General features: G+C 40.2%; 1 protein-coding gene across 6 annotated transcripts in view; it reads left to right on the top strand.

The window, feature by feature from the left end:
• Nucleotides 1–24,987, top strand: part of RHOT1 (ras homolog family member T1) — a 64,046-nt gene that overhangs the window by 26,502 nt on the left and 12,557 nt on the right. For 5 of the 6 annotated variants that reach the window (XR_012896891.2, XM_075903863.2, XM_075903864.2 and 2 more), the window contains exons 9-19: nt 2,475–2,573; nt 3,825–3,933; nt 5,167–5,287; nt 8,084–8,168; nt 11,179–11,324; nt 13,351–13,451; nt 13,854–13,984; nt 15,581–15,664; nt 17,725–17,844; nt 18,199–18,401; nt 23,344–23,466. Coding sequence is in view for 5 of the 6 variants with exons in the window: in XM_075903863.2 (XP_075759978.1) it covers nt 2,475–2,573; nt 3,825–3,933; nt 5,167–5,287; nt 8,084–8,168; nt 11,179–11,324; nt 13,351–13,451; nt 13,854–13,984; nt 15,581–15,664; nt 17,725–17,844; nt 18,199–18,401; nt 23,344–23,466 (1,322 nt within the window). In the remaining variant the exon portion in view is untranslated. The remainder of the gene's footprint in view (nt 1–2,474; nt 2,574–3,824; nt 3,934–5,166; nt 5,288–8,083; nt 8,169–11,178; nt 11,325–13,350; nt 13,452–13,853; nt 13,985–15,580; nt 15,665–17,724; nt 17,845–18,198; nt 18,402–23,343; nt 23,467–24,987) is intronic. The other variant, XM_075903866.2, reaches the window with a different exon arrangement.

The raw sequence follows: 24,987 nt of genomic DNA, 5'->3' as shown, positions 1-24,987 counted from the left end.
GCTTGATTATTTCTGTCTAACTGGTCATCATGTGCCTACTTCATTATGCCTATAATTGGTGACATTAAGCAGAGTTGTGGCTTTTACCAAGTCCTGGGGGAAGAATGTTGCAGAATGTTAATTTTTACCTCCCAATTAATTACCTGTACAGGCCGTCCTAGCTGTAAGTCCAAGATAGGTTCCACAAAACTTGGACTTAGAGCAAAATAATTTAAAGTGGGGAATTTTTTCCCTGTAGTGAATTCCATTTGTGCAAATTGGTGGGGGTTTTGCGCGACATAAGAGGACAGAATGGGAGGACTTATAATCAGTTCCTACAAGTGTCAACAACTTTAGTGCAGAATGGATGTATACCGGGGCGACTTACAGCAGGGATGCCTTGTACAAACAATTACAAATCGATTTTCAGATTTAATTTGGTCATAGTTATGTAATGATGTCAAATGTAATCTGATATAATCTGCTCCAAATTCTTTCTCCATTAACACAAATTAAAAGTAATGCTATTTACTTCTGGATAGTAACTCCAGAATTACTGCCATGGAATGGAAAGTAGAATTCTTTCAGAGCACTCTTTGACAAGAGAGATTCAGAAACATGAGTGCATTTTTTACTGTTCTAGTGACAGTTTCTTAGTATACTAGTTCTATAGGTTACCTGGGTGCATGTGGATTTTGATAGTTATAATATAGGTAGCCATTAACAGGGGCACTGAATTTATCACTTATTGTACATTGTCACTTCATCTTGACCATTGAGTAATAGAAAGCCACAAAACAATCGCAGCCTGACTTTGCACATCCTGATTTTGTTTACTGCTGTTGTGTAGTGTCATTGTATCACCATTGTGCAATTAGTATTGTCATTCCTTTTCTTTCTTCCTCACTGTTTTGTGGTTGGTAGTTGGAGAACTTTTCTCTCTCCTTTTTCCCTTACCATCGTATTGCGAGGAAATTCCCCCTCTTTCTGTTTTTGCACCTGGCTAGGGACTCGTCAGCGTTTCCTCTCCCATGCTGTTGGTCCATATGCACAGTGCTCTGTGTATAGATGAGAGCGGACTGTTAAAATTGCTGTTATTGGCTCCAAGGCTCTTTCTGAAACCTTGCTTAAACCAGTTAAATATAGGTCAGGTGCCTGTTCAGTATTGTTTCACTGTAGCTCTAGAGCCATTGAATTGAATTTCATTTTTGGGGTAGAATATCTGTTTAAGATATCTTAATAATGTATCCTCATTGATACACAGAAGGTTGTTCTCTATTCTAATCACATAAATATTCTTTAATGTCAGAATTAGGATTAGAAACATAGGGTTAGAGGGAATCTTAAGTGGTCATTTAGTTCATCCTGCAGTACTGAGGTAGGATTAAATTTACCGAGGTGATCCATGATGTCTGTTTTTATCATGTTCCTAAAAACCTCCTCTGACAGGGATTCCTAATCTCCCTTGGAAGTCTGTTCCAGTGCTTAGCTATCCTTATAATTAGAAAGGTTTTTTTCCTAATAGCCAACCTAAACCTCCATTGCTGTAGATTAGACTGATTACTTCTTGTCATATCTTCAGTGGACATGGAGAAACATTGATCACCATCCTTTTCATAGCAGTCTTTAACATGAGTTTTCCCTAGTTGTCTTTGCACTAGACACTTTTTTTTTCCTCAACAAAAAAATCCTTGGTGTTTCTCATAAAAAAAGTTATTGTTTGGTGTTCCTGGGGCTTAAAAAGTTTAAGAAACACTGCACTAGACTAAACATGCCCAGTTCTTTCAACCTTTCCTTGTAGGTCATATTTTCTAAACCTCTTCTGGATTAATGTATTATCTTAAAAAGCTGATAATTTAAAAGATGATTGTGTAGGACCTGAGGAAGGGCACAATAGTCTAATACAACAGTTATAAACTTTTTTTTCATTTGCGGACCCTTGAAAAATTTCAAATGGAGATACAGACCCCTATGGAAATCTTAGACCTGGTATGTGTACTGCAGGTTGAAAAATGCTGTTCTATGGTAACAAGAACCTTTCATGACCTCTTAGATATAGCCTGCTCTCCTGGATCTCCAAACTATAAGTGAAAATCATTGGTATAATGCACCTCAATGTATATTAGGAAAAGCTGGGACAATTATTTTCTTCAAATTTCTGTCCACAGATTAGTTTTTAAAATTACAATAAGGCAACAAATACAGAGAACTATTTTGGAGTATTTATATTTTGGATTTTTCTGCCTGCAAGGATAGATTCAGGATTTTATATAATACAAAAATTGACTTGTAAATTCTATTAAGCTTCCTTAATGTAGTCTGAATAAAAGTTTTTACTGGTGCTGGGTATTGTTGTTTGTTGTTAATTTTCTACATGCCCATTCTGAAAATCTAAAACAACTGTGCTCTGTTGTGGCGGTAGTATGATTATTTTCAAGTTTAAGCCAAAAAAAATTCCTTTGAAAGTGGGTCCTAGTTTTTCTCTTGATCTGTAGATGAAACCTGCCTGTATAAAAGCTCTCACACGCATCTTCAGAGTCTCTGATCAGGATAATGATGGCACTCTCAGTGATGCAGAGCTCAACTTCTTCCAGGTAGGTCCCTACTGTTTTTTAATCACTTCCTAACTTGTCTGTCTTAGTAGCTCAGCTCTAAAATACTGTCAGAGCAAGTGGAGCTGACTGGTGACTTTCCGATACCCATTTTTAATTATTATACTGATCACTGGCTACTTTGTGCCTTTTAAGGTGCTGCCATGTACTTTGGGACTGGAGGAGATGCTGACCTGGCCATAATTTCTCCTCGAATTCCAGGCTGAACAGTGGCCCAGTACCACATAGCTATTCTTCCTGTTGGCATGGATTTAGGGAAGGCCCATGTTCCCCTTGGGATTCTGTTATCTTCCGTGTCTCCACTGGGATTGTGCTTTTAGCCTTGTAGAGGGAATGGCAGGCGTCTCTTTGCACTCCCTCCCTTGATTAGTGCAAAAGCTTGCCATATATAAATCATCTTTGTATTGTTGATATGCATGAGATACTGGGTCTCATTCTTCTTTCACACTGGTAAAATCAGGAGTTACTCCACTGCTGTCAATGCAACGACCCTGGAGTAAAATGACCAAGACGAAACTCGGGTGTAACATTTCTGATAAGGAATTACGTTTAACCTTACGTTTTAGAACTAAGAACTAAAATGCAGAGTTAAAACATCTCAAATCTGAATTCACATTGCTGTGGCTAGCTATTGCTAAGATGGTAATTCAATTGAATAGCTTATGTTTTTCAGCTGAAATTAGCAACGCTTTTCTTGAAACAGCCCAGCTGTTTCCAGCCTTTTGTGGGGCTGTCGGCTCCCAACTTGTGCAGGGCAGGCAAGGCTGCTGCCGCTTCTGGAGCCACTTCCTCACTGGCTGCCACTTCTGGCCCAGAGCTGGCAGTCCTATGCAGGGGTCTGGTGGAGCTGGAGCAGCTCTCTACCTGCAGCGGGCGCTGCTCCCCAGGTACTGGTTAACCGGTTACCTGTGAACATCTCTATTTTCTACATATTCCATCTTCACTAACTAATGCAGGTTTAAATACAGTCCTAGGATCCCCAGTTTTGCATTTCAGTTTCTTTAAACACTTGAAAACTGAGGCAAGTAACAGATACTCTGACCTGTTCTGCTCTTAGGCAAGAGCTGTGCCAGTGAGCAAGGAGCTGTCCTGCCTGCTCTGCTTACATTTAGAGTTTGCTTGGATTGCCTATACCGTTAAATTAACATAGCTTTTAGAGCTGCATTTTGAGCAGAACATGCTGTATGATTGACTTAGTATCCGTGTTCCTAATGCATTTTCCTTGTTTGTTAGAGAATTTGTTTTAATACACCACTAGCACCTCAAGCATTAGAAGATGTAAAGAATGTAGTCAGAAAAAATCTAAGTGATGGAGTTGCTGATAATGGACTGACATTAAAAGGTAGGTATTGTTCGAAGACCGACATTTAAAGCTGATATAAAATAAAAGTCTATGCATCATCTCTTAAAGGAAAGTGATTGATATTCGAGTTCAGTTTCTTGCTCCCTGGGCCACAAGAGCTAGTCATAACTTGTCTGTGGCATGATTTCTGAGGGTGATAAACTGAGGAATAATGGGGGAGAAGAAATGGAGTTCATGTGGAGAATGCTTAAGGGGCTAAAATGTCTGAATTGAGTGTGCTGATTCAAAGAAATTCTCTCAGGCAAATTCTATTGTTTCCATTTAGAGTAGGCTATTTCACTGGTTTCAGTAGAGCAGGGGTGGGCAAAAGGGCCTCTGTGGGCCGAATGCGGCTCACCAAGTGGGTGGATCTGGCCCGCAGAGGCCCTGCCGCTGATTGGCCTGGGGGAGGGGGAGCATGGGAAGTCTCCTCCCAGCCAGGGGCATAGGCACCTAGGGGAAAGGGGGAGGCGGGCAGACAAAGGTGCTGCCCCACCCTGAGACCAGTCATAGTCTGGGGGCGGGGAACCTGGAAGTATCCCAGCCCCGGCCCTTCCGGTGCAGTCCGGCAAAAAATTATTGCCCATCCCTGCAGTAGAGGGAGCGCTAATGTATATAAACTAGCATTGGTTTCTCACCATCATTTTAATGACAGCTGTATAGACCTTTTAGAACAAGTGGTAAAAATTAAAGGCAATATCTTTTCTACTGTCTGTGGTAGCTACAACTGTGACACCAAAAGTGAGAAATTATAGAGGGAAAAGCCTAATCTAGACAGCCTTAATAAATCATGCATGGATTGAACTGGAGGAATAATCTCAGTTTTTGGTAAGATATGAAAAGCACTTAAGCAATTATCCTTGACTTTTGGTGTAGGAAAACTAATACATGCGTCTGTGAAACTACTGTCCTAGGTTGTCATTCTTTGTATGTTTAATGGAGATTGTGTAAAAACTTTTAGTATGAAACAAATTGAAACCAACCCTATAATGAAAATGCTGATGCTAAAATTTAGGAAACAAATTTTAAGGAAATAATTTTAGCAATCCAATTATAAAAGTATTATACTTGTACAAATTGAAGGTACAGAAAATGTCATATATGCATTCAGATTTTATGTATTCTGCACTGGGATTTTGTATTTGTGTGTGTTATATTTATTCAGTAAAAAAAAATGTAAATGCTAAATGTATGAAAAGCTTCAAAGCCTTAAGAGTTATCATTTAATTTCAGGTTTTCTTTTTCTACACACGCTTTTTATTCAGCGAGGAAGACATGAAACAACTTGGACAGTATTACGCCGCTTTGGATATGATGACGACTTAGAGCTCACACCAGAGTATTTGTTTCCTCCGTATGTTTCAGTTGTTAATTTTCACATGTTAACTTTACATGGAATGTGTATTTAATGCCTTGAGATTGCTAAATCAGCCCACTGTTTAGTATTATACAAACACAACTCCCAGTCTTGTCAGTAATGATTACATTTACATGAACACATTATGGGTATATAATATGAAATACAGGCTGCCCACGACTTGCGACGTGATTGGCTCCAGAGATAGCGTTGCAAGTTCGGGGCGTCGTAACTCGAACCTGCATTTACAACAGGCGTCGTATGCTGTCGTAAATGCGGGGCAGAGGACGTAACTTGGGGGATTTTGGCCTCTTCTGCACTTATGGGAAAGGTCGTATGAACGGGGGGGTAGGGGGAGTCGTAAATCAGGCCCTTGTAAAGCAGGGGCCTCCTGTAATCTCTTGATATTTGTGTCACTTCAATTATGCTTGTGAATTAAGGGCCTAAGCCAGTGCCCACAGAAGTCAATGGAAGTTCTTTCCGATTCCTTCCTTGGGTGTTGGAGCAGACTCTTGGAGCAGACTAATACCTTTTTATACTGACAGAGTGGAAGGATAAAGGAATTCCAGTTTCAGTATTCTAGTGGAAATATCTAAACTTAGGTTTCATAGTGTCTGCTAGTTTTCACTGTGGGTTGCATATGGAGAGCAGAGGGACATAGGATTTGCAGTACCAGATTAGACACTGTTCATTTCACTTCAGAATGCTGTCCCTCACAGAAGTCCATACCTCACTCTTCAGAGGAAAACAAACTTTTGTTTCTGATAATGACAGTTGTGCAATAAGAGTCAAATGGCAGGAGGAGGAAATTCTTTCCATGATCACTACAATTGGTTTATGACCAGAACACAGGACTAACTATCCTTTGTCCAACTGTGCTGGAAGAATGGACGGGAGACACTTGTGGCTTAATTAGGCCACTGCTTTATTCCTAAATGGGAGGGACCACCTGCCAGACAAGTGTGCAGGGCAGATAATTCCACAGCCCTTTACGTGTATCTGTGGGAGGAGGAGGCTGCTGGCTGCCTTCTCCTTTCACCCATCCTGGTCCGCAGCCAACCTGCTGCTTGGACTTCATTTCCCACCTTCCCTTCTGAAGGAGGGTTAAAGGAGACTGTTAAGGAGAAGACAGGCTCTTTACTGTCCCAGTCATAGGATCCCCAAGTCCCTCATTTCCACTCCTTTAAAGAATACCTCCTTTAAATCCTTTGCCAATCCATTTTATCGGATCACTATATCCCTTCCTTACAGAGTAACTGCACTGGATATCTGCCCCACACTTCCATGATCAGTTGTGACATTATGTCCTAACCCCCATTTTATGTTTGCCCAAACTAAGCCTCCTACCCATGGGGGGGAGGGGGACGGGATCCACTTTGCCTCAGCCAATGTGGTGGTGAAGGGAACAAATCCCATCCCAGTCCTTTGAGAAAAGAGCAACTAATGCAATGCCCACAGTGGATCATGACAAAACCTGGTTTTTAACCACAGCCATTGGTTGATGGGTGGGAACTACTCCACCTGGTCCAGGTAAAAGAGGCCTTTTCCTCCACCAGCATAGACCTAAATAGTCTCTGCTCCCTTCTGGTCATCTGCAGGGGAGGATCAGTGTCCCTGGAGACCTGGTTTGAAGCTGCTGCAGCAAGTTATGCTCCTGCTGTTTAGGCCTTAAAGGGGCCTCACATCTTTTCCTACAGGCCAGCCGACAGTCCTGACGGCTTAATGTGCAGTGCGGTCCTTCTCTTACCACGCATAGTTACAAGTGGGATGGTTATAAAACTAGTCAGCCTTTTTTATGGCATTTAACTTTAGGGTGAGATTTTTCAGAGACTCTTAAGGGAATTAGCTGCCTAATTCCCTTATTTTCTTCTTATCCCATCCTTCTTTCATAAAATGCTGCTGCTTTTCCTGTGATATCTGAAAGTGCTTTGTATTACAGATGATTTTAGAACTCCTAGTAAACAGTACTTGCTGTGTTCTCTGAGAAACAAAAAAGGAATTGATTGTAAAGCCAAAAACTTGAAATGCTTTTTTCCCCATATTTATTTCATGAAAGACTTGTATTATTTATTCCTAGAAGATTTACCCCAGTGTTGCTTAGGTCTTTATCTCAGTTAGTTTTTGTTCATATGAATCATTGTTCTGGGCTGAGGCGTTCAGTATGCAGTCTGTTCCGGGGAGAGAGGACTACCCCAGCCCTCTTTTACCGCAGCAGTTTGGAACCAGGTGAGAAGCGCCTCTTCATGGCCACTGCAGCTCCAGTGAGCGCAATTGGGGAAGGGGCACATGTACCCCAGCTGGAACAGGTCCGTGTTCGTCTGCCCCTTGCACTCCCCAGCCAGAGTGAGGAATGGAACAAATTGTGCATTTTCCCCACACTCCCTGATGAAGGGGAACAGCCAGCAATGTTCTCCTATAAACTGGGGGGCTGCAGCCCCCCATCCTCCCTAAAGGGCACTTGAGGTGTGGAAGGCTCAGAGCTGGAGCAGTCCTAGACACGGGTGTGTGGCTCTCCAGCCAGCCCCTTTCACCTTCCTGGTGATTGTCTCTTTTCTATAGGGTTTTATGTGTGTACCGATGTGCATCGGGGAGGGGTGGGGAAGCTTCTGCCCAACCACCTGCACAACCAAACTGTTACCTTTAAGTTATGATAAGAGGAAGCTGCATACCAAATTTGATGGTCTTAGCTCTTACCATTTATGAGGCGTTCCTGAAGTAACAGACAGACACTCTCTCAAATATATAATAGATGTGACTAATTTTTGTTCTTTTTTTTTTTTTTTAAATAAACAGGTTGAAAATTCCTTCTGATTGCACAACAGAATTGAATCACCATGCATATTTGTTTCTCCAAAGCATTTTTGATAAGCATGATTTGGTAAGCTATTAGTCTGACGTAAGTAGTGTTCATATGATGCTTTAATTGTTCTCTAAATTTTAACTTTTTGTCTTGATCTGTACAATGGGATGTTTATCAACAAAATTCACCCCTGATGTCCAGGAATCTTTTGTACCTTCCATTAAGTTTGGATTGAAGTTTATGAAGCTGTACCAAATTAATTTTTAAACCCAAAGAAAGAATTAGGAGCCAATGTTAATCCTTAATGTGGCACAGGAAACTAAATCAATACTTTATATTGGGAAAGCCATCTTCCTTGTGTTAAATTGTTCTGTGAGCAGGTAACATGCTGCCAATTTGTCTCCTTCCTGGGGCTGTGCTTTGTTAGCTCAAGTAATAACAGAACAAAACTCAGTTGAAGCTTTCCTCTGATTCTTGTTCAAGCTCTGGGAGGGAGGGTGAGAAGCATGGATGGTGTATGAATCATTGGATTTATGGTGCTCCAAAAGTCCTGGGAGGGAAGGGCAGGAGTAGGCATTGCTGGGCTCCAGTGCCTGAGAGTGCTTTTGTCTATGTAGCTTATTTTGTTCAGGAAACCAGTATAAATGATATCGGCAGAGGTACTGATACGCTAGTATAAACTGGTGGAAGACAGTAATTCCTCATTGAACACTATAGAGATGTTTCAGAAAATGATCGTGTTAAGTGAAAACGTGTTATGCGGGGTCAATTTTCCCATTGAAAATAATGGAAAAGGTGGGGGTTGCGTTTCAAGCGGTGGTGTCTGTTGGGACCGGGACATAAGGTTGGGGGAGAAAGGCGACTGGGTTACAGCAGGGAGGGGAGGTGTTTGGCTCAGGAGAAGGAGAAGGAGAGGGGAGGGGAGGGGGATTGGGTTGGGAGTATGCCCCTGTGACGGGTCTGCTGGGACCTGCACTGTGTCTGGCAAGTGGGGGTCGCCGGGGAACGGCGCAGCGAGCGGCAAACCCTGTGCTGCTTTGCAGGGAGGCGGGGGAAGCCCCACACAGCTGCCCGTGATGGGCTTGCTGGGGGAACCCAGCTGCCGGCCTGCAAGCGGGGGCGAAGGAGAAGGGGTAAGGCATCCAGCGAGGGAGACTCAGCGGGGAATGGTGCGGTGAGCGGTGAACCCTCCGCCACTTTGCAGGAGCCGCTGGCTACGGGCCGGCTGGGGAAATTATTTTATCTCGGGGATGGTCATGTAATTCAAAAAATGTTCCCTTAAAAAAAAAAAAAAAAATCATGCTGTTGTGAAAACGTGTTAAGCGGGCACGTGTTAAATGAGGAGTTACTGTATTTACCCTTTCGAGTATATACAAACCCAGAGAATGTTTTTAAAAACTGATCTCTCCTTCCCCAAGAGGTGGGTTATCTGAGACGGAAGGGGGCAGATGGGGTGCATGGGCTGCAGGTAGAACCTCAGTGGGCTGCATGCCACAGGTTCCCCACCTCTGGTTATGCAGCCCACTTAGATGAAAGAGGGTCAAATGAATGACCCACTCGCTAGTCTTGGTTGCCCATCGCTGATTTAGATAATGGCATAGAGAGTACGCTTATAAAGTTAACAGATGATACCAAGCTGGGAAGTGTTGCAACTGTGTTAGAGGATAAGAGTATAATGCAAAATGATCTGGACAAACTGGAGAAATGGTCTGAGGTAAAGAAAGTCAAATTCAATAAGGATAAATGCAAAGTACGCCACTTAGGAAGGAACAATCAATTTCACACACATACAACAGGAAGTAACTGTCTAGGAACGAGTACTGCAGAAAGGAATCTAGGGGTCAGAGTGGAACACAAGTGAAGTATGAGTCAACAGTCTGACTGCTACTGTTACAAAAAAAGCAAACATGGTTCTGGGATGCATTAACAGGAGTGTTGTGAGCAAGACATGAGAATTCTTCCACTCTGGGCTGACTGTGCCTCAACTGGAATATTGTGACCAGTTCTGGGCACCACATTTTAGGAAAGATGTGGAGAAATTGGAGAAGGTCCAAAGGAGAGCTACAAAAATGATTAAAAGTCTAGAAAACGTGATCTATGAGGGAAGATTGAAAAAATTGGGTTTTAGTCTGGAAAAGAATTCTGAGAGGGGACATAACAGCTTTCAAGTACCTAAAGAGGTGTTACAAGAAGGAGGAAGAAAAATTATTCTCCTTAATCTCTGATGACAGGACAAAAAGCGATGGAGTGAGGGGCTTAAATTGTAGCGAGGGAGGTTTAGGTTGGACATGAGGAAAAACTTCCTAGCTGTCGCAGTGGGTAAGCACTGGAATAAATTCCCTAGGGAAGTTGTGGTGTCTCTGTCATTGGAGATTTTTAAGAGCAGGTTAGACAAACATCTGTTAGTGATAGTAGATGGTGTTTGGTCTCCTGCATTTATGGCAAGACTGGACTTGATGACCTTTTGAGAGCCCTTCCAGTTCTAGTATTCTATGTCTTTCTAGGGCCAACTACATTTTGAGCTTACAGGAAAAATAAAACCATTCACGGGTCATTGGTTTGAGCCATTAAATTGATCCTCATTAGCACATTTAGAATGAAAACCAGAGTCAAACCTCATGTTCCTAATTTCACACACAGGAATGATACATGCAGAAAAAATAGGCCATACAGATTCAGCAGAGTGTAACTTTAAAAATGTTACAAGACCTGTTTTGCATAAAGCATCGAGTTATTTATATTCATAAGCCAATTTTCAGAACGCATGGGTGGGTGCACGACAGCAATTACACCAGCAAAAGATGCCTTTATTTATATAGCTTATTTTGTTCAGGAAACCTGTATCAATTATATTAGCAGAGGCATTGGCATAAACTGGTGGAATATTTACCCTTTCTAGTATAGACACATCCTGAGAATCCTTTTAAAAACTAATAACCCACCTATTGAAAGTAAGTCCTTACTATAGTTTTTATGGAACCAATGCTGCACTGGCCATTCAGATCCCATGCAAGAAATACTTTACTGTTGTGAGTACATTTTGATGAGATTATTTATATCTGATATATAACTATGTGCATATTTCCAGGATAGAGATTGTGCTTTGTCCCCTGATGAACTCAAAGATTTGTTCAAAGTCTTCCCTTATATGCCATGGGGACCTGATGTCAACAACACCGTGTGTACAAATGAAAGGGGATGGATAACATACCAGGGGTTTCTTTCTCAGTGGACGTAAGTATGGTAGATTATGTGTTGCTGTTGCTTCAAGTGTTAAGTTAGGACATTATAGTGGCTTATGTTAGGTTATTACAGTGTTTCCCAACCTTTTTGTATAAAGTACCCCTTTAAAAAAAAAAGTACCCCCAGTACCTACAGTTTTCAGACACACGCAAATTTTTTCTGCCATTGCAACACATTTAAACAACTTAATCGTAGCTGGGTGGGCATGACATTTTTGGATATTAAAAGTGCAAAAATAATAAAGCGCTGTAAAACTTAAAACAAAAATTCAGTTTTCTCCAAATTTCAGTTGTGTTGACTCTACTCCCCAGACTTCTCTCAGTACCTCCCGACTTCTCTCAAGTACCCCTAAGGGTACTCATACCACTGTTTGAGAAACACTGGGTTATTACATCTCTTGAAGTCCTATTTTATTTTATTTAACATTTATCTGTGTAGTTCTAAATTCTCTATGCAAATCTTTTGCTAAAATTAATGGTCAATCTAGTAAGGTAACTGAAAAAAATCAGTCTAGAGTTTAAAATTTTTTGATGAATGTTGGCAGTGATCTCCTTCATTGAATACTTTAAAATAACTATGCTAATTAAGATGCCATAGTTTTACGGTGTGAATTATTTTTATGTCATTCAGATCTAATTATCTGTACATATAACAGTGGAGTGCTGCTGCTTAAAGATGTATAGCAAATATTATGCCAAAATGTGGAGATCTACTTAACAGATGAGTTCCTGAGACTGTTGTAACTGCTGTTCAGAGAACTGGTAGTAATTCTCAGAGTTAGAGAATTACTTACCCCCTTGTTTTAAAGGGAACAGGAAAGATTATTGCTATGGTGACTGCAGTATTAAATTACTTGCTCAGTAAAACATTGTCCTTTCCATTTATGAAAACATGCTTTATTTGGAGCCAGAGTTTCTCCCTGAAATACCCTAATGAAGTTTCAGTTTACTCTCTTAATGGGGTTTAGTCTGCATTATAAAGTTGTTGCACGCGTTTGGCATAGCTACCAGTGTTCCCAAGGGAGGCGGGCTGACTTAATGTGAAAGAAGGTTGAATTACCTTGACCTCTGGAAAGAATGGTAATTCCGCAATAAACTGAAGCTCTGTGCACTAGGACTGTTGAAGAAGTTCACATTAACTCATTTTGTCTGAATCCTTTTTGTTGGTTGATTCAGAAACTTGCAGTTCTTTTTCCAGAACTTTTACATCTGCCATCTTTACATATCTGACCAGTAGAGAAATTCACTTAAATATCTATTGCTGATTTTGTTGGGTTTGTTTGGTGCTCTACTAGGTCAGCAACAGACTAATATATCTGACTGGAGCTAGGTGTAGCAGGGAAAACATGTGCAAGCTTCTACATACAGCCCAGCCAATGTAAATCAAATCTGATTTTCCTCACCCTGCCTATATCAGTCTTGGTTCTTCCATCCTCTTATCCTACCTCTATCAGTATATCTCCGTCCAGCTGAATCCTGCCACTTGCTTATCCTATCCTGAGACTCTCCTCTCCAAACATTACCAGTCATATTAAATTCTATGGTGTGACTTTTATATGAGCATCCTTGCTTGAAGGGGCTAATCTGAAATCATTACATTTATTCCTACGTGGCCTACATAGTATTAAAAATAGGTCTTCAGAAATACTAACTTTTTGTACTAACCAGCTGCTGTGACAGTAATAATTAAGGGATGCATATTGTTTTTTGATTTTTGTCTGTCAGTCTTGCTGACATTAGTTCATTTGAGAGTATGTTACTGCCTTCTGCTTGAATTCCTCCTGACAAAGACTTGTTAGATCATAGCAGGGACTTCCTTCATAATGTCAGGGGTTCGTTCTGTTAATATAATGAGGCCGTTTGACTTTCAAACACTTGTGTTCTCATTAATGTGTGGCATCAAAAGAACATTTAGTTTTTGCCAGATATGTTACATGGGACTCAAGCACTTTGAATAGAAATTTGGAATTGGGTGTTGGCAGTTAGGAATGGTTGTTTTGGCATTTTTTTTCCTTTAGATTAACTACATACTTAGATGTACAGCGCTGCCTGGAGTACTTGGGCTACTTAGGCTATTCAATACTGACAGAGCAAGAGTCTCAAGCATCAGCAATTATAGGTAATTATCCGGAATGTTTTTAACTCAGTTTGGGAGTTTACTTTAAAAGATCAGTTTCACTCATCCAATTGCCAAGCAGTAAATTGAGTTTAACTGAAACGTCCTCTGTGTTTTTTTTTTCTTGTTTCTGCTTAAAATGCAGACATATTTTGAAAAGGAATATCCTGGAGAACGTTCTAGTTTGTTTATAAAAGTAAAAAGTATATATGTAAAAGATCATGGCTTAAAAGACACCATTATATGAAAAAACTATTTCAATTCCTATTGAATTAGTTTGCATGTTGTTCACTTTTTAAAGAATGTGTACCATTGGAGTATTAAAGATTTTAATTACAGACATTTCAAAAATTAAGTCATTTAATTGTTCCTACTGTAGGAATTGTAAAATTATTTTTTTTAAAGTAACTAGAGATAAAAAGATAGACCTCCAGAAAAAGCAGACTCAAAGGAATGTGTTCAGATGTAATGTTATTGGGATGAAAGGCTGTGGGAAAAGTGGTGTTCTCCAGGCACTTCTTGGAAGAAGCCTAATGGTAAGAAACATTTTCCTTTTTATGAGAGTTATAATTGAATAATATTAAGCGTCAGTTTATGCAACAAAATTCTGTTAACAGTATGCAGCTGCCGTAGAACTTTAGCTGTAAGCTCTAAAGTTTGGGAGACCGATTATGGATTGCAGTATTTTACAAATTATCAAGTAAACAGATAGGACAATTGCAGATAACTGCAAAATGTGCTTTGTTCATTTTCCTTTATATTAGGGCTGTGTCTACACTGGCAAGTTATTCCGGAAAATCAGCCGCTTTTCCGGAAAAACTTGTCAGCTGTCTACACTGGCCGCTTGAATTTCCAGAAAAGCAGTGACGATCTAATGTAAAATCATCAGTGCTTTTCCGGAAAAACTATGCTGCTCCCGTTCGGGCAAAAGTCTTTTTCCGGAAAACTGTTCCGGAAAAGGGCTAGTGTAGACAGCACAGTAGTGTTTTCCGCAAAAAAGCCCCGATCGCGAAAATGACAATCGGGGCTTTTGCGGAAAAGTGTCTAGATTGGCCGCGGATGCTTTTCCGGAAAAAGTGCTTTTCCGGACAAGCGTTCTGCCAATCTAGACGCGCTTTTCCGAAAATGCTTTTAACGGAAAACTTTTCCGTTAAAAGCATTTCTGGAAAATCATGCCAGTGTAGACGTAGCCTAGTAGTTTTATTGTAATCTTTGATACTTCATTACTGACAAAATGTACTATAGCTTTGAGTTTACTAGCACTATGAAGCCGTCATAACATAAGACTTCACCATAGTTCTCTGATATTAAGTGGGCATATTTATTTAAATACATTTTGTATAGGGAAGAAGTTGCTGTTGATTTTTGTCTAACCAAGCAATGGGCAATAATTTTTTTTTGGGGGGGGAGGACTCCAAGAATTTGGGAAGTGGTCAAGGGCTGCACTTCCTGTGATATTAATGGAGGGAGTGTAAGGTCTAGGATGGAGGTTGAGTGCAGAAAGGAGCTCAGAGAGGTGATTGGGGTACAGGAGGGTGTACGGGGTCTGGGAGAGAGTTTGGGTGAAGGAGTGGATTCTGACCTAGTGAAGAGGTGCAAGAGGGGGTTCAGGGTCTGGGAATGAGCTGTGACCAGGGATGGGGGTGCAGAGGGTTTGGGTTGTGACTTGGGGGGCAGTGGAGTGCCCAGGTGCAGACTCTAGTGAGGAGGGGCTTACCCCTGGCGGCTCCTAGCCATCAGTCCAGTAGTATCCTTGGGCTGGCTCCCTGCCTGCGTAGCCAGCTGCTGGGGCCAGTGTGTGCATCTCTTCATGGTGCACCAGGGGCCTGGGGTGCTGTGAATTGCCATGAGCCTGCAAGTACGGCCCAGGCAGCTCCCATTGGTCAGTATCCAGCCAATGAGAACTACGAGGATTGTGCTGGGGCGGGGGCAGTTTGTGTGGGTTCCCAGGGGCACGTGCTGCTCAGACACACACACGCTGGTACAAGCAGATGGCTTCTTTGAGCAGCGTGTGGCAGGCAGAGAATCTGCTCGAGGGCGTTGCTGGGCTGCAGAACATTGGCAGCCCAGAGGATCATGGTGGGTTGGATTTTGCCCACTCTTGGTCTGACTTTTAAATTCTCTGTTTTCAGAGACAAAGGCAAATTCGCGCAGAGCACAAATCTTACTATGCGATGAATACAGTCTATGTATATGGACAAGAAAAATACTTGCTGGTAAGACTACATCATGGCGCGCGCGCTCTCTCTCTCTCTCTCTCTCTCTCTCTCTCTCTCTCTCTCTCTCTCTCTCTCACACTGTGAATTAAAAACAAATTGTATTACTGGCATACATAAGACTGTTTACTTGAGGCATTTGTTTCTCATTTGGATTTAGCTGTCTTTTGCCCTGGTTGTGAGTGCTTTTTTCAGATTTAAATACTTCAAAGAGTGTTAAATACATATTTCTAGCTGCTTGCAAAATTAAGTTTATATAATCTGTAAATTATTGACTGTGCAATATTTTATTTTTGGCAGCTTCACTTAAAATGTACCAAAAATGCAGAGGGAATATCTTAATTGCACTTATTTAGCTGGACAACTTTTAATAAGGTTTCTATTCTATTGTTACATCCTAATTATCACAACACATAATTTTGAAAACATTCAACGTTGCAAATCTAATGCACGCATAAATAAAAATCTTCTAATTCTCTTAATGTTTTAATGTTAAGAGGGGCCAGTCACATTCTATTAGGTTCCCCTAAATTGCAACAGTATTTAACTGTTTTAGTGTCAGTTGCGTTCAGTACGGTCTCGCCTATCTTTGTAAGCATCGGTAATGTAGGAGAGACGATGTTCAGTCTGATTCTTATAACTGAAGGGTCAATGCTAGAGAATAAGTGACTATACTTATTAGCTCTATAAGAAGTGTGCTCTGGTTTTTAGGAAAATTAAGATTTGATCCTCAGCCTAGCAATCATCATTTTCTCTGCCCCTAAACACGCTTTGTGGTCTATGCTGTGTTAAGAGACTTTGCAGAACTTAGGCTCTAGAAAATACACCTGACCATTTCTAAAGTATGTTTTCTCTTTGGGTCTGTTCACATATTTGGAGAGATTCCAACATGAGATATAATAGAAGGGAGAAATATAGCAAGGAATTTACCTCGTTACAAAATGAACCTTTCTGATGGGTGAGAGTTGTTAGCCCTTTTTTGTCCTAAAACATATTAATGCTTAGGATAAATTAATAATCTTCAATAGGTGAAGGTCTGTGAAGACTGGAAATATACTTTAACATTTGTTTTAAGGTAGTTCATTAGTCGTAATTGGAATGCTCCCTTTGTTTTGCAAGTTCTTGTTAGTCCTTGTATCAGTGGTTTTGACACTTAAGATGAGAACAAGATTGAATGGGCATACAAGGCATTATCTATTTATATATTTTAGAGTGTGTGTGTGTCTTTTTGAGTGTCTGCCTGCAAGTGCATTTGTTCCAGAACTCCTCCTATATTATAAGAGCTAGGGCCATCAAATTTGGTACGTAGCTTCTCCTCGTAACTGAAAGCAAGGTCAAAGTTTGGCTGTGCTAGGCAAACCGGAGGCCTGGAGAAAAGGACAGTTTTCCATAACATGCAAAGGGAGGAGCTGCTGTTCAAAGGGATGCGATTTGAGTGTGTCTATTAGGAGCAGACGTATTACTAAGGAAATCGCCAGCAGGGCTGGGCCTCTGCTATTTTGCGGGCCACCAGATCAGGGTTCCCCTGTCTGGGAGACAGCTTCTGCCACTCCCCGTCCCACCCTGGGAGGGGCCAAGCCCAGGGGGAAGGAGAGCCCTGGCTGGCCTCTAGTGATAAGCCAGTGGACGGGTTGTGCGGTCCCTGCTACCCTGCATCTCCTCCCCCCCAAGAGAAGCCAGCAGCAACCCTTGCCTTGAGCCCCTCCTTACTCTCCAACCCTCACCTAGCCCCTCATGCCCCCCGCTTCCTGTCCTGAGTTCTCCACATCCCCAAGGCCCTGCCATGACTCCTGTATCCCTCACACCACTAGCCCTGTGCCCTGGAGGACCTAGGCAACTCTGGGTAAGTCTTCTAATGTGGTATAAGCAAATATTTCTTTATGCTGAGACTATTTTGGTTGCTTGCAGATGTGATGATACCTGGTTATGTGCTAGCTTTGGTACAGTCTCAGTATTTTGAGCTTGAAGAAACTTGATAGAAAATGAAAATAAAAAAGAAAGAAACCAGAAAGCCGTGCAATTAATTTCATAATGCTAAAGCTTTTTTCCTCCTTTTTCAGCTACATGATGTTAGTGAATCTGAATTTTTAACTGATGCCGAGACATTATGTGATGCTGTTTGCTTGGTGTATGATGTCAGTAATCCTAAATCCTTTGAATACTGTGCTAGGATTTTTAAGGTTTGGATCTTTTGTATGTATCTCATTACACTGCTTAACCAGAATGAAAATAAATGTTCATGTTCAGTTATCAGCATTGCTAACGGTCTTAGCTGGGTGCCAAAGTGCATATACTTCCTGCCTGATTGATGGTTATATGCAGCTGATGCATTTAAAATTGCAGTAGGCGCTTTGATGGGCTTCTGTGTTACTAAGGCCTGGCTATGGTTTAGCTGCCTGTGCAGAGCATTCTGCTTCTAGAGCTAAGCCTTTGAATGCTTGATGTTGCCACAAGAAACACTAATAATAGGCAGTTCCAAATTGTTTGAACACGTGAACTCCTGTTTGTCTCAATATTTTTCTTTAAATTTGCAGCAACATTTTGTGGACAGCAGAATACCTTGCTTAGTGGTAGCTGCAAAGTCAGACCTACATGAAGTGAAACAAGAATATACCATTTCCCCTGCTGACTTCTGCAAGAAACACAAAATGCCTCCACCACAAGCCTTTACTTGTAACACTGTCGATATGCCGAGTAAGGATATCTTTGTTAAACTGACAACAATGGCCATGTATCCGTAAGTAGTCAAGCATCATAGTTTTCATACTGCATGGATCATGACAACACTGCATGTCATTCTTAGCTAAGAGGATGGAACTCTGCCTCATTTAAGTTGTTTAGCAACAGAGAGAGATATTAGTGATATCCGTGATTTAGAAGGTTCCGTTAATCCAATACAGACAAAGTTCTGTTCTCCCTTCATGTATACTTGCATAACTCATTGCTGTTAATCATTGTCAGCGGGGAGCTGTGAGAGTATGCAGAAGAGACTAGACTTCCATATGCCATAACTACTACTGTAGTGAGTTTAATATAATGTACAATTATTAAAAAATGGCTTAACAGTAACTAGTGATTGCCATTAAGTTAATATATGCATCTGAGTTTCAAAGGTACTGAGCACCCACAGTTCTTACTGAATTGGGGGTGCTCAGAACTTTTACGTCCGTGTTTAGATACAGAACTCTGGACACTAATGGTGGCTTTTGGTTATGTCGCTGTCTTACTATATGTATGAGTCTAAAAGCAATAATGTAAGCAGTGCCTTCCTGGGAGATTATTTAAGACTGAAAGTCACTGAAACTACAGCCATATATCATGTAAATAGGAATATCACATTGAGTATTTTTCTGTTTTCTTACATACCAAATGGTAATCAATATTTGATGAACTGACACAACATGGTGCAGTTTTTATAACCCTTAGCAATGAGATACATATCCATGTTCTGTTAAAACACTAAAATCATCATGTATTTCTAGCAATTCAATATAGAAATATATCTTAAATATTCACCTAATTAAACATTCACGGTGTTCCCTACTTGTTTAAAATGATGAAAGTAATTGTTGAGATGAATGACTCAGTCCTTCTTGCTAATATTTTCAGTCAGAGTTATACAAAAATAAATGACTTACCTGACAATTATTGCAGTTCAGATCCATAGATAATTAGGATTAATAGTTCCATAGAATCATAGAACACTAGAACTGGAAGGGATCTTGAGAGGTCATCAAGTCCAGTATCCTGCCCTTGCAGCAGGACCCAATGTTGTCTAGACTATACCTGATAGATGTCTATCTAACCTGCTCTTAAATATCTCCAGAGATTCCACAACCTCCTTAGGCAATTTATTCCAGTGTTTAACCACCTTGACAGGAAGTTTTTCCTAATGTCCAGCCTAAGTTTCCCTTGCTGCAGTTTAAGCCTGTTGCTTCTTGTCCTATCCTCAGAGGCTAAGGAGAATAATTTTTCTCCCTCCTCCTTGTGACATCCTTTTAGATACCTCAAAACTACTATCTTGTCCCCTCTCAGTCTTCTCCTTTCCAAACTAAACAACCTCAATTATTTCAGTCTTCCCTCACAGATCATGTTCTTTAGACATTTAATCATTCTTGTTGCTCTTCTCTGGACCTTCTCCAATTTCTCCACATCTTTCTTGAAATGTGGTGCCCAGTACTGGACACAAAACTCAAATTGAGGCCTAATCAATGCAGAGTAGAGCGGAAGAAAGACTTCTCGTGTCTTGCTCACAACACTCCTGTTAATGAATTCCAGAATCATGGTTGTTGGGTTTTTTTTTTGTTTTTTTTTTTGCAGCAGCAGCACTGTCACACTGTTGACTCATATTTAGCTTGTAGTCCACTATGACCCCTAGATTCCTTTCTGCAGTACTCCTTCCTAGACAGTCGCTTCCCATTCTGTATGTGTGAAACGGGTTGTTCCTCCCTAAGTGGAGTACTTTGCATTAGTCCTTATTAAACTTCATCCTATTTACCTCAGACCATTTCTCCAGTTTGTCCAGATCAGTTTGAATTATGACTCTATCCTCCAAAGCAGTCGCAACCCCTCCCAGCTTGGTATCCTCTGCAAACTTAATAAGCGTACTTTCTATGCCAATATCTAAATCATTGATGAAGATATTGAACAGAACCGGTCCCAAAACAAACCCCTGCAGAACCCCACTTATTATGTCCTTCCAACAGGATTGTGAACCATTAATAACTACTCTCTGAGAATGATCATCCAGTCAGTTATGCACCCACCTTATAGTAGCTTCATCTAAATTGTATTTGCCTAATTTATTGATAAGAAGATCATGCGAGACCATATCAAATGCCTTACTAAAATCTAGGTATACCGCGTCCACCACTTCTCCCTTATCCAGAAGACTCGATATCCTGTCAAAGAAAGCTATCAGATTGATTTGACATGATCAGTTCTTTACAAATCCATGATGGCTGTTACCTATCACCCTATTATCTTCCAGGTGTTTGCAGATGAATTCCTTAATTACTTGCTCCATTATCTTTCCTCGCACAGAAGTTAAACTAACTGGTCTGTAGTTTCCTGGGTTGTTTTTATTTCCCTTTTTATAGATGGGCATGATATTTGCCTTTTTCCAGTGTTCTGGAATCTCTCCCGTCCCCAATGATTTTTCAAAGATGATAGCTAAAGGCTCAGATACCTCCTCTATCAGCTCCTTGAGTATTATAGGATGCATTTCATCAGGCCCTGATGACTTACAGACATCTGACTTTTCCAAGTAATTTTTAACTTGTTCTTTTTTTTTATTTTATCTTCTAAACCTACCCCATTCCCACTAATATTCACTATGTTAGTCATTCCTTCATCAGACTTCTTGGTGAAGACTGAAATAAAAGTCATTAAGCACCTCCACCATTTCCAAATTTCTGGTTACTGTTTCCTCCTCCTCACTAAGCAATGGGTCTACCCTGTCCTAGGTCTTCCTCTTGCTTCTAATATATTTATAGAAAGTCGTCTTGTTTCCCCTTATGTCTGTAGCTAGGTTGAGCTCATTTTGTGCCTTTGCCTTTCTAATCTTGCCCCTGCATTCCTGTATTGTTTGCTTATATTCATCCTTTTTAATTTGTCCTTGTTTCCACTTTTTATATGACTCCTTTTTTATTTTTAGATAATGCAAGATCTCCTGGTTAAGCCAAGGCGGTCTTTTGCTATACTACTAATCTTTCCTATGCAGCAGAATAGCTTGCTTTTGGGTCCTTAATAATGTCCCTTTGAAAAATTGCCAACTCTCTTCAGTTTTTTCCCTTAGTCTTGCTTCCCATGGGATTTTACCTACTAGCTCTCTGAGCTTACCAAAATCTGCCTTCCTGAAATCCATTGTCTCTATTTTGCTGTTCTCCCTTCTACCCTTCCTTAGAATCATGAACTCTATGATTTCATGATTACGTTTCACCCAAGCTGCCTTCCACTTTTAGATTCTCAACTAGCTCCGTCCTATTTGTTAAGATCAGATCTAGAACAGCTTCCCCCCAGTAGCTTTTTCAACCTTCTGAAATAAAAAGTTGTCTCCAGTGCAGTCCAAGAACTTATTGGATAGTCTGTGCCCTGTTGTGTTAGTTTCCCAACAGATGTCAGGAGAGTTGAAGTCTCCCATCACCACCAAATCCTGCACTTTAGGATGATTTTGTTAGTTGTTTAAAAAAATCCTCATCCACCTTTTCTGCCTGAGTAGGTGGTCTGTAGTGTAGACCCCTAGCATGACATCACTCTTGTTTTTTGCCCCTTTTAACTTAACCCAGAGACTCTCAACACATCTGGTTCCTATGTCCATCTCCACCTCAGTTCAAGTGTGTGTACATTTTATATATAAGGCAACACCCCCTCCCTTTTAGCTCTGCCTATCCTTCCTGAGTAAGCTGTATCCTTCTATACCAATATTCCAATCATGTGTATTATCCCACCAAGTCTCTGTGATACCAACAATGTCACAGTTGTGTTTGTTTATTAGCACTTCAAGTTCTTCCTGCTTACTACCCTTGCTTCTTGCATTTGTATATAGGCATCTAAGATACTGATTTGACCTTGCCTCCCAGTTCTGCCTTGTCCCTCCTTTTTTTCTGCTATTATAGCCTACACTCCCTCCCGTTTCTGACCCATCTCCCAGATCTCCATGTTCTTCACTTACCTGAGGGCTTTGGTCATCTGTACAGTAGTTCCCTAGAAATGCACTGAGGTTTCTTTGGTTAATAATGCCTTTGTGTGACATGTAATCAATAAAATTTGCATCTTTTTGTTTCACAAATTTATTAGCTATTACATATTTTACATGGTGTTCAAATTTGTATGTCAGACTTCATAATTAATACATTTAAGATTGCATTGTTTCTCACTAAGCATCTCGCTCTGTTGCTAAGCATACTTTACATTCTTCATTTGGCAGGTGGAAGTTTATACACAGTGGTGAACTAAATATGTTATAAAAGAACAGATGAATTCTAGTATGACAGCTAGCATTGGCTTTAATATTAAAATAATGTTATCTTCACCCACCAGTCTAAATTTTAATAATAGAAATATCTTGAATTAGATCAGTAAGGTTCCTGATTTGTTTTTACTTTGGTTTATTTGGTAGTGCTGGAATTTTAGGACATTTAAAACTCTGTGTGGCATTGTGTATTTGTTTCTTATAAATATCCCTTATTCCTCCCTAATTTTCAATCGTGTGTATATTGGTTACGGGGGAAGGAGTATATAAAAATTGGGTATTTGTATCACTTTATAAAACAAAATGTGTTCTGTTATTGAGTGATAGAAAATGTGGCTCCCTCAATTTTCCTTTCCTTTCCTTTGATTGAAAGGAGGGTGTTATCTATTGCTGTGCAGACACATTTCATTAAACGTTTGACACTTTGTTCCTGAAGACACACATAACAGACATTTTTCATAATGTTTGTGTTTTGCAGTTTTTATCTGTGTAGGAGGAGGCATTTGCCAGTGTGTCATCTACACTTAAAACATCTAGCCTTGGAATTCTGCACAGCTTTAGTCTACCCTTGCCTCTCCTGCCGACCTTCTTTTCCTCTTTCAGATGTACCTAATTTATTCCTAAATCTCTTGTTTGGCACAGCTGTACTGTGTGCCTGATTTAATGAGCAAGATCTGAACTCGTGTCCTTCTGTGTGTTTTCGCAGCCATGCCCGATTACGCTGTATGTGCGCCTGCAACAGGTGTACATTTTGCATCTGTCAGAACTTCCTCAACTCAGACTTGCTGCAATCTGTAAAGAACAAACTCTTCACTGCAGTTCTTAACAGGTCCTTAACTTTATTTACTAGGTACCAGGTGTGCTTTTAAAATACAGCTTTAAAAAAAGCAGTTGGTAACCTTATATGATGCAGATTTTCACTCCATATCCACCAGACATATGCTTCTATTAATATTTGCAGTAAGATTAGCCCAATTTTATGAACTCTTCAGCTTAAAAGTATAGTTGATCACTGAGGGCTTAATATTATGGTGGTGTATTGAAGCATTGTCAACAGCCAATTAGTTGGTAGCAAAATATTGCAGAATTAGACCTATTTTTTTTAGGTAGATAGTTGAGAATGAAAAACTGTTAACTTTTTAAAATCTGTTTAGTACTTGAATAACATCTAAAACATGTAGTGTGAATTAGATCTTTTAAGACACAAATTTTAGAAGTTAATTTTATTTAAGTTATTATTGCCGGCAAAAGGTAAGGCTTATATAGAGTAACATTAGTCAGTGTAATTATGTTTATAATATAATTCATAGAACCGAACTTTGTGGGAGTTAATATAAAACACATTTTACTGATCTTCAGTTTGTACCGATTAGTGGATATGATGTGAATAAATCTGCTGCTTTAACAGCCAGCTCCTCTTGAACAAAACACAACCTGCTTATACACTTTAAGAATATTAGCCATTTTAGAAAACTTTTAACCTCCCAAAGATTCAAATATTTTGGGAAAAAATTGATATACGAACATGAGAATGTTTTCCACAACATTTTTCATAAGTGAAAACAGTGCTGCCTCTTCTCTTACTTGTACTGCAGGCTGTGTTTGTTGAACCCCTTGTCATTGACACACACACAAATTACTAACAGCTGAAATTCTGGCGTCTTGGCCTAGCAAATGAATGGGAGTTCAAACCGAACAATAATTCTGTAGTGTAAAGGCTCCATATTCCATATCTTTCTGGAAGGTACAGATGGTTGATATGTGCATTTTGAAAGATCAGGATTAGAATGCATTCTTGTATATCTTTAAAGTCTTGTGTTGCATGTTTTGTGTGCTACCTTTTGTTAATTTCAGATCATTGTAGTGCTGCCACGAAACAGAATAGGTATCCTCTTTATATGCGGGCTGTACATGTGCAAGGGATCTGATGATATTTCTGATTTGTGCGTAGACGGTATGGAGTGAGTTTTAGTGAAATGTATGTTTTAGAGTTCAAAGCATAACTATAATAGTATAATCTAAATTTACAGAAGAAAAACATTTTGTTAGAAAATTAAGATTATTGATTTAGAAATGTAGTGAAGCATTTGACACTGTCCCTTCATGTTACACTTTTTTTGCATAAATTGTCCCTCAAACAAATCCCCTTAAAACTTGTCCTCGCTTAGGTTTTCCACACAGCCAATTTAACACATATGAAAATCCCAGAAAATAGCAACTCTTCTAACTTTTCAGTAGGAAGTCTGACACCTTTCAAAATGATCATGGATAAATTGTCCCTGTTTCTTAGCTGCAAGGTTCTTCTTCCCCTTGCTGTTTTTCTGTTTGAGAAGTCTCCATTAGATTCCTC

Source organism: Pelodiscus sinensis, chromosome 20 (assembly GCF_052426305.1).
Source record: "Pelodiscus sinensis isolate ZL-2025 chromosome 20, ASM5242630v1, whole genome shotgun sequence".
NCBI lineage: Eukaryota > Metazoa > Chordata > Testudines > Trionychidae > Pelodiscus > Pelodiscus sinensis.
Note: the sequence above shows the minus strand (reverse complement) of the source record. Positions and strands in the feature narration are given on the sequence as shown.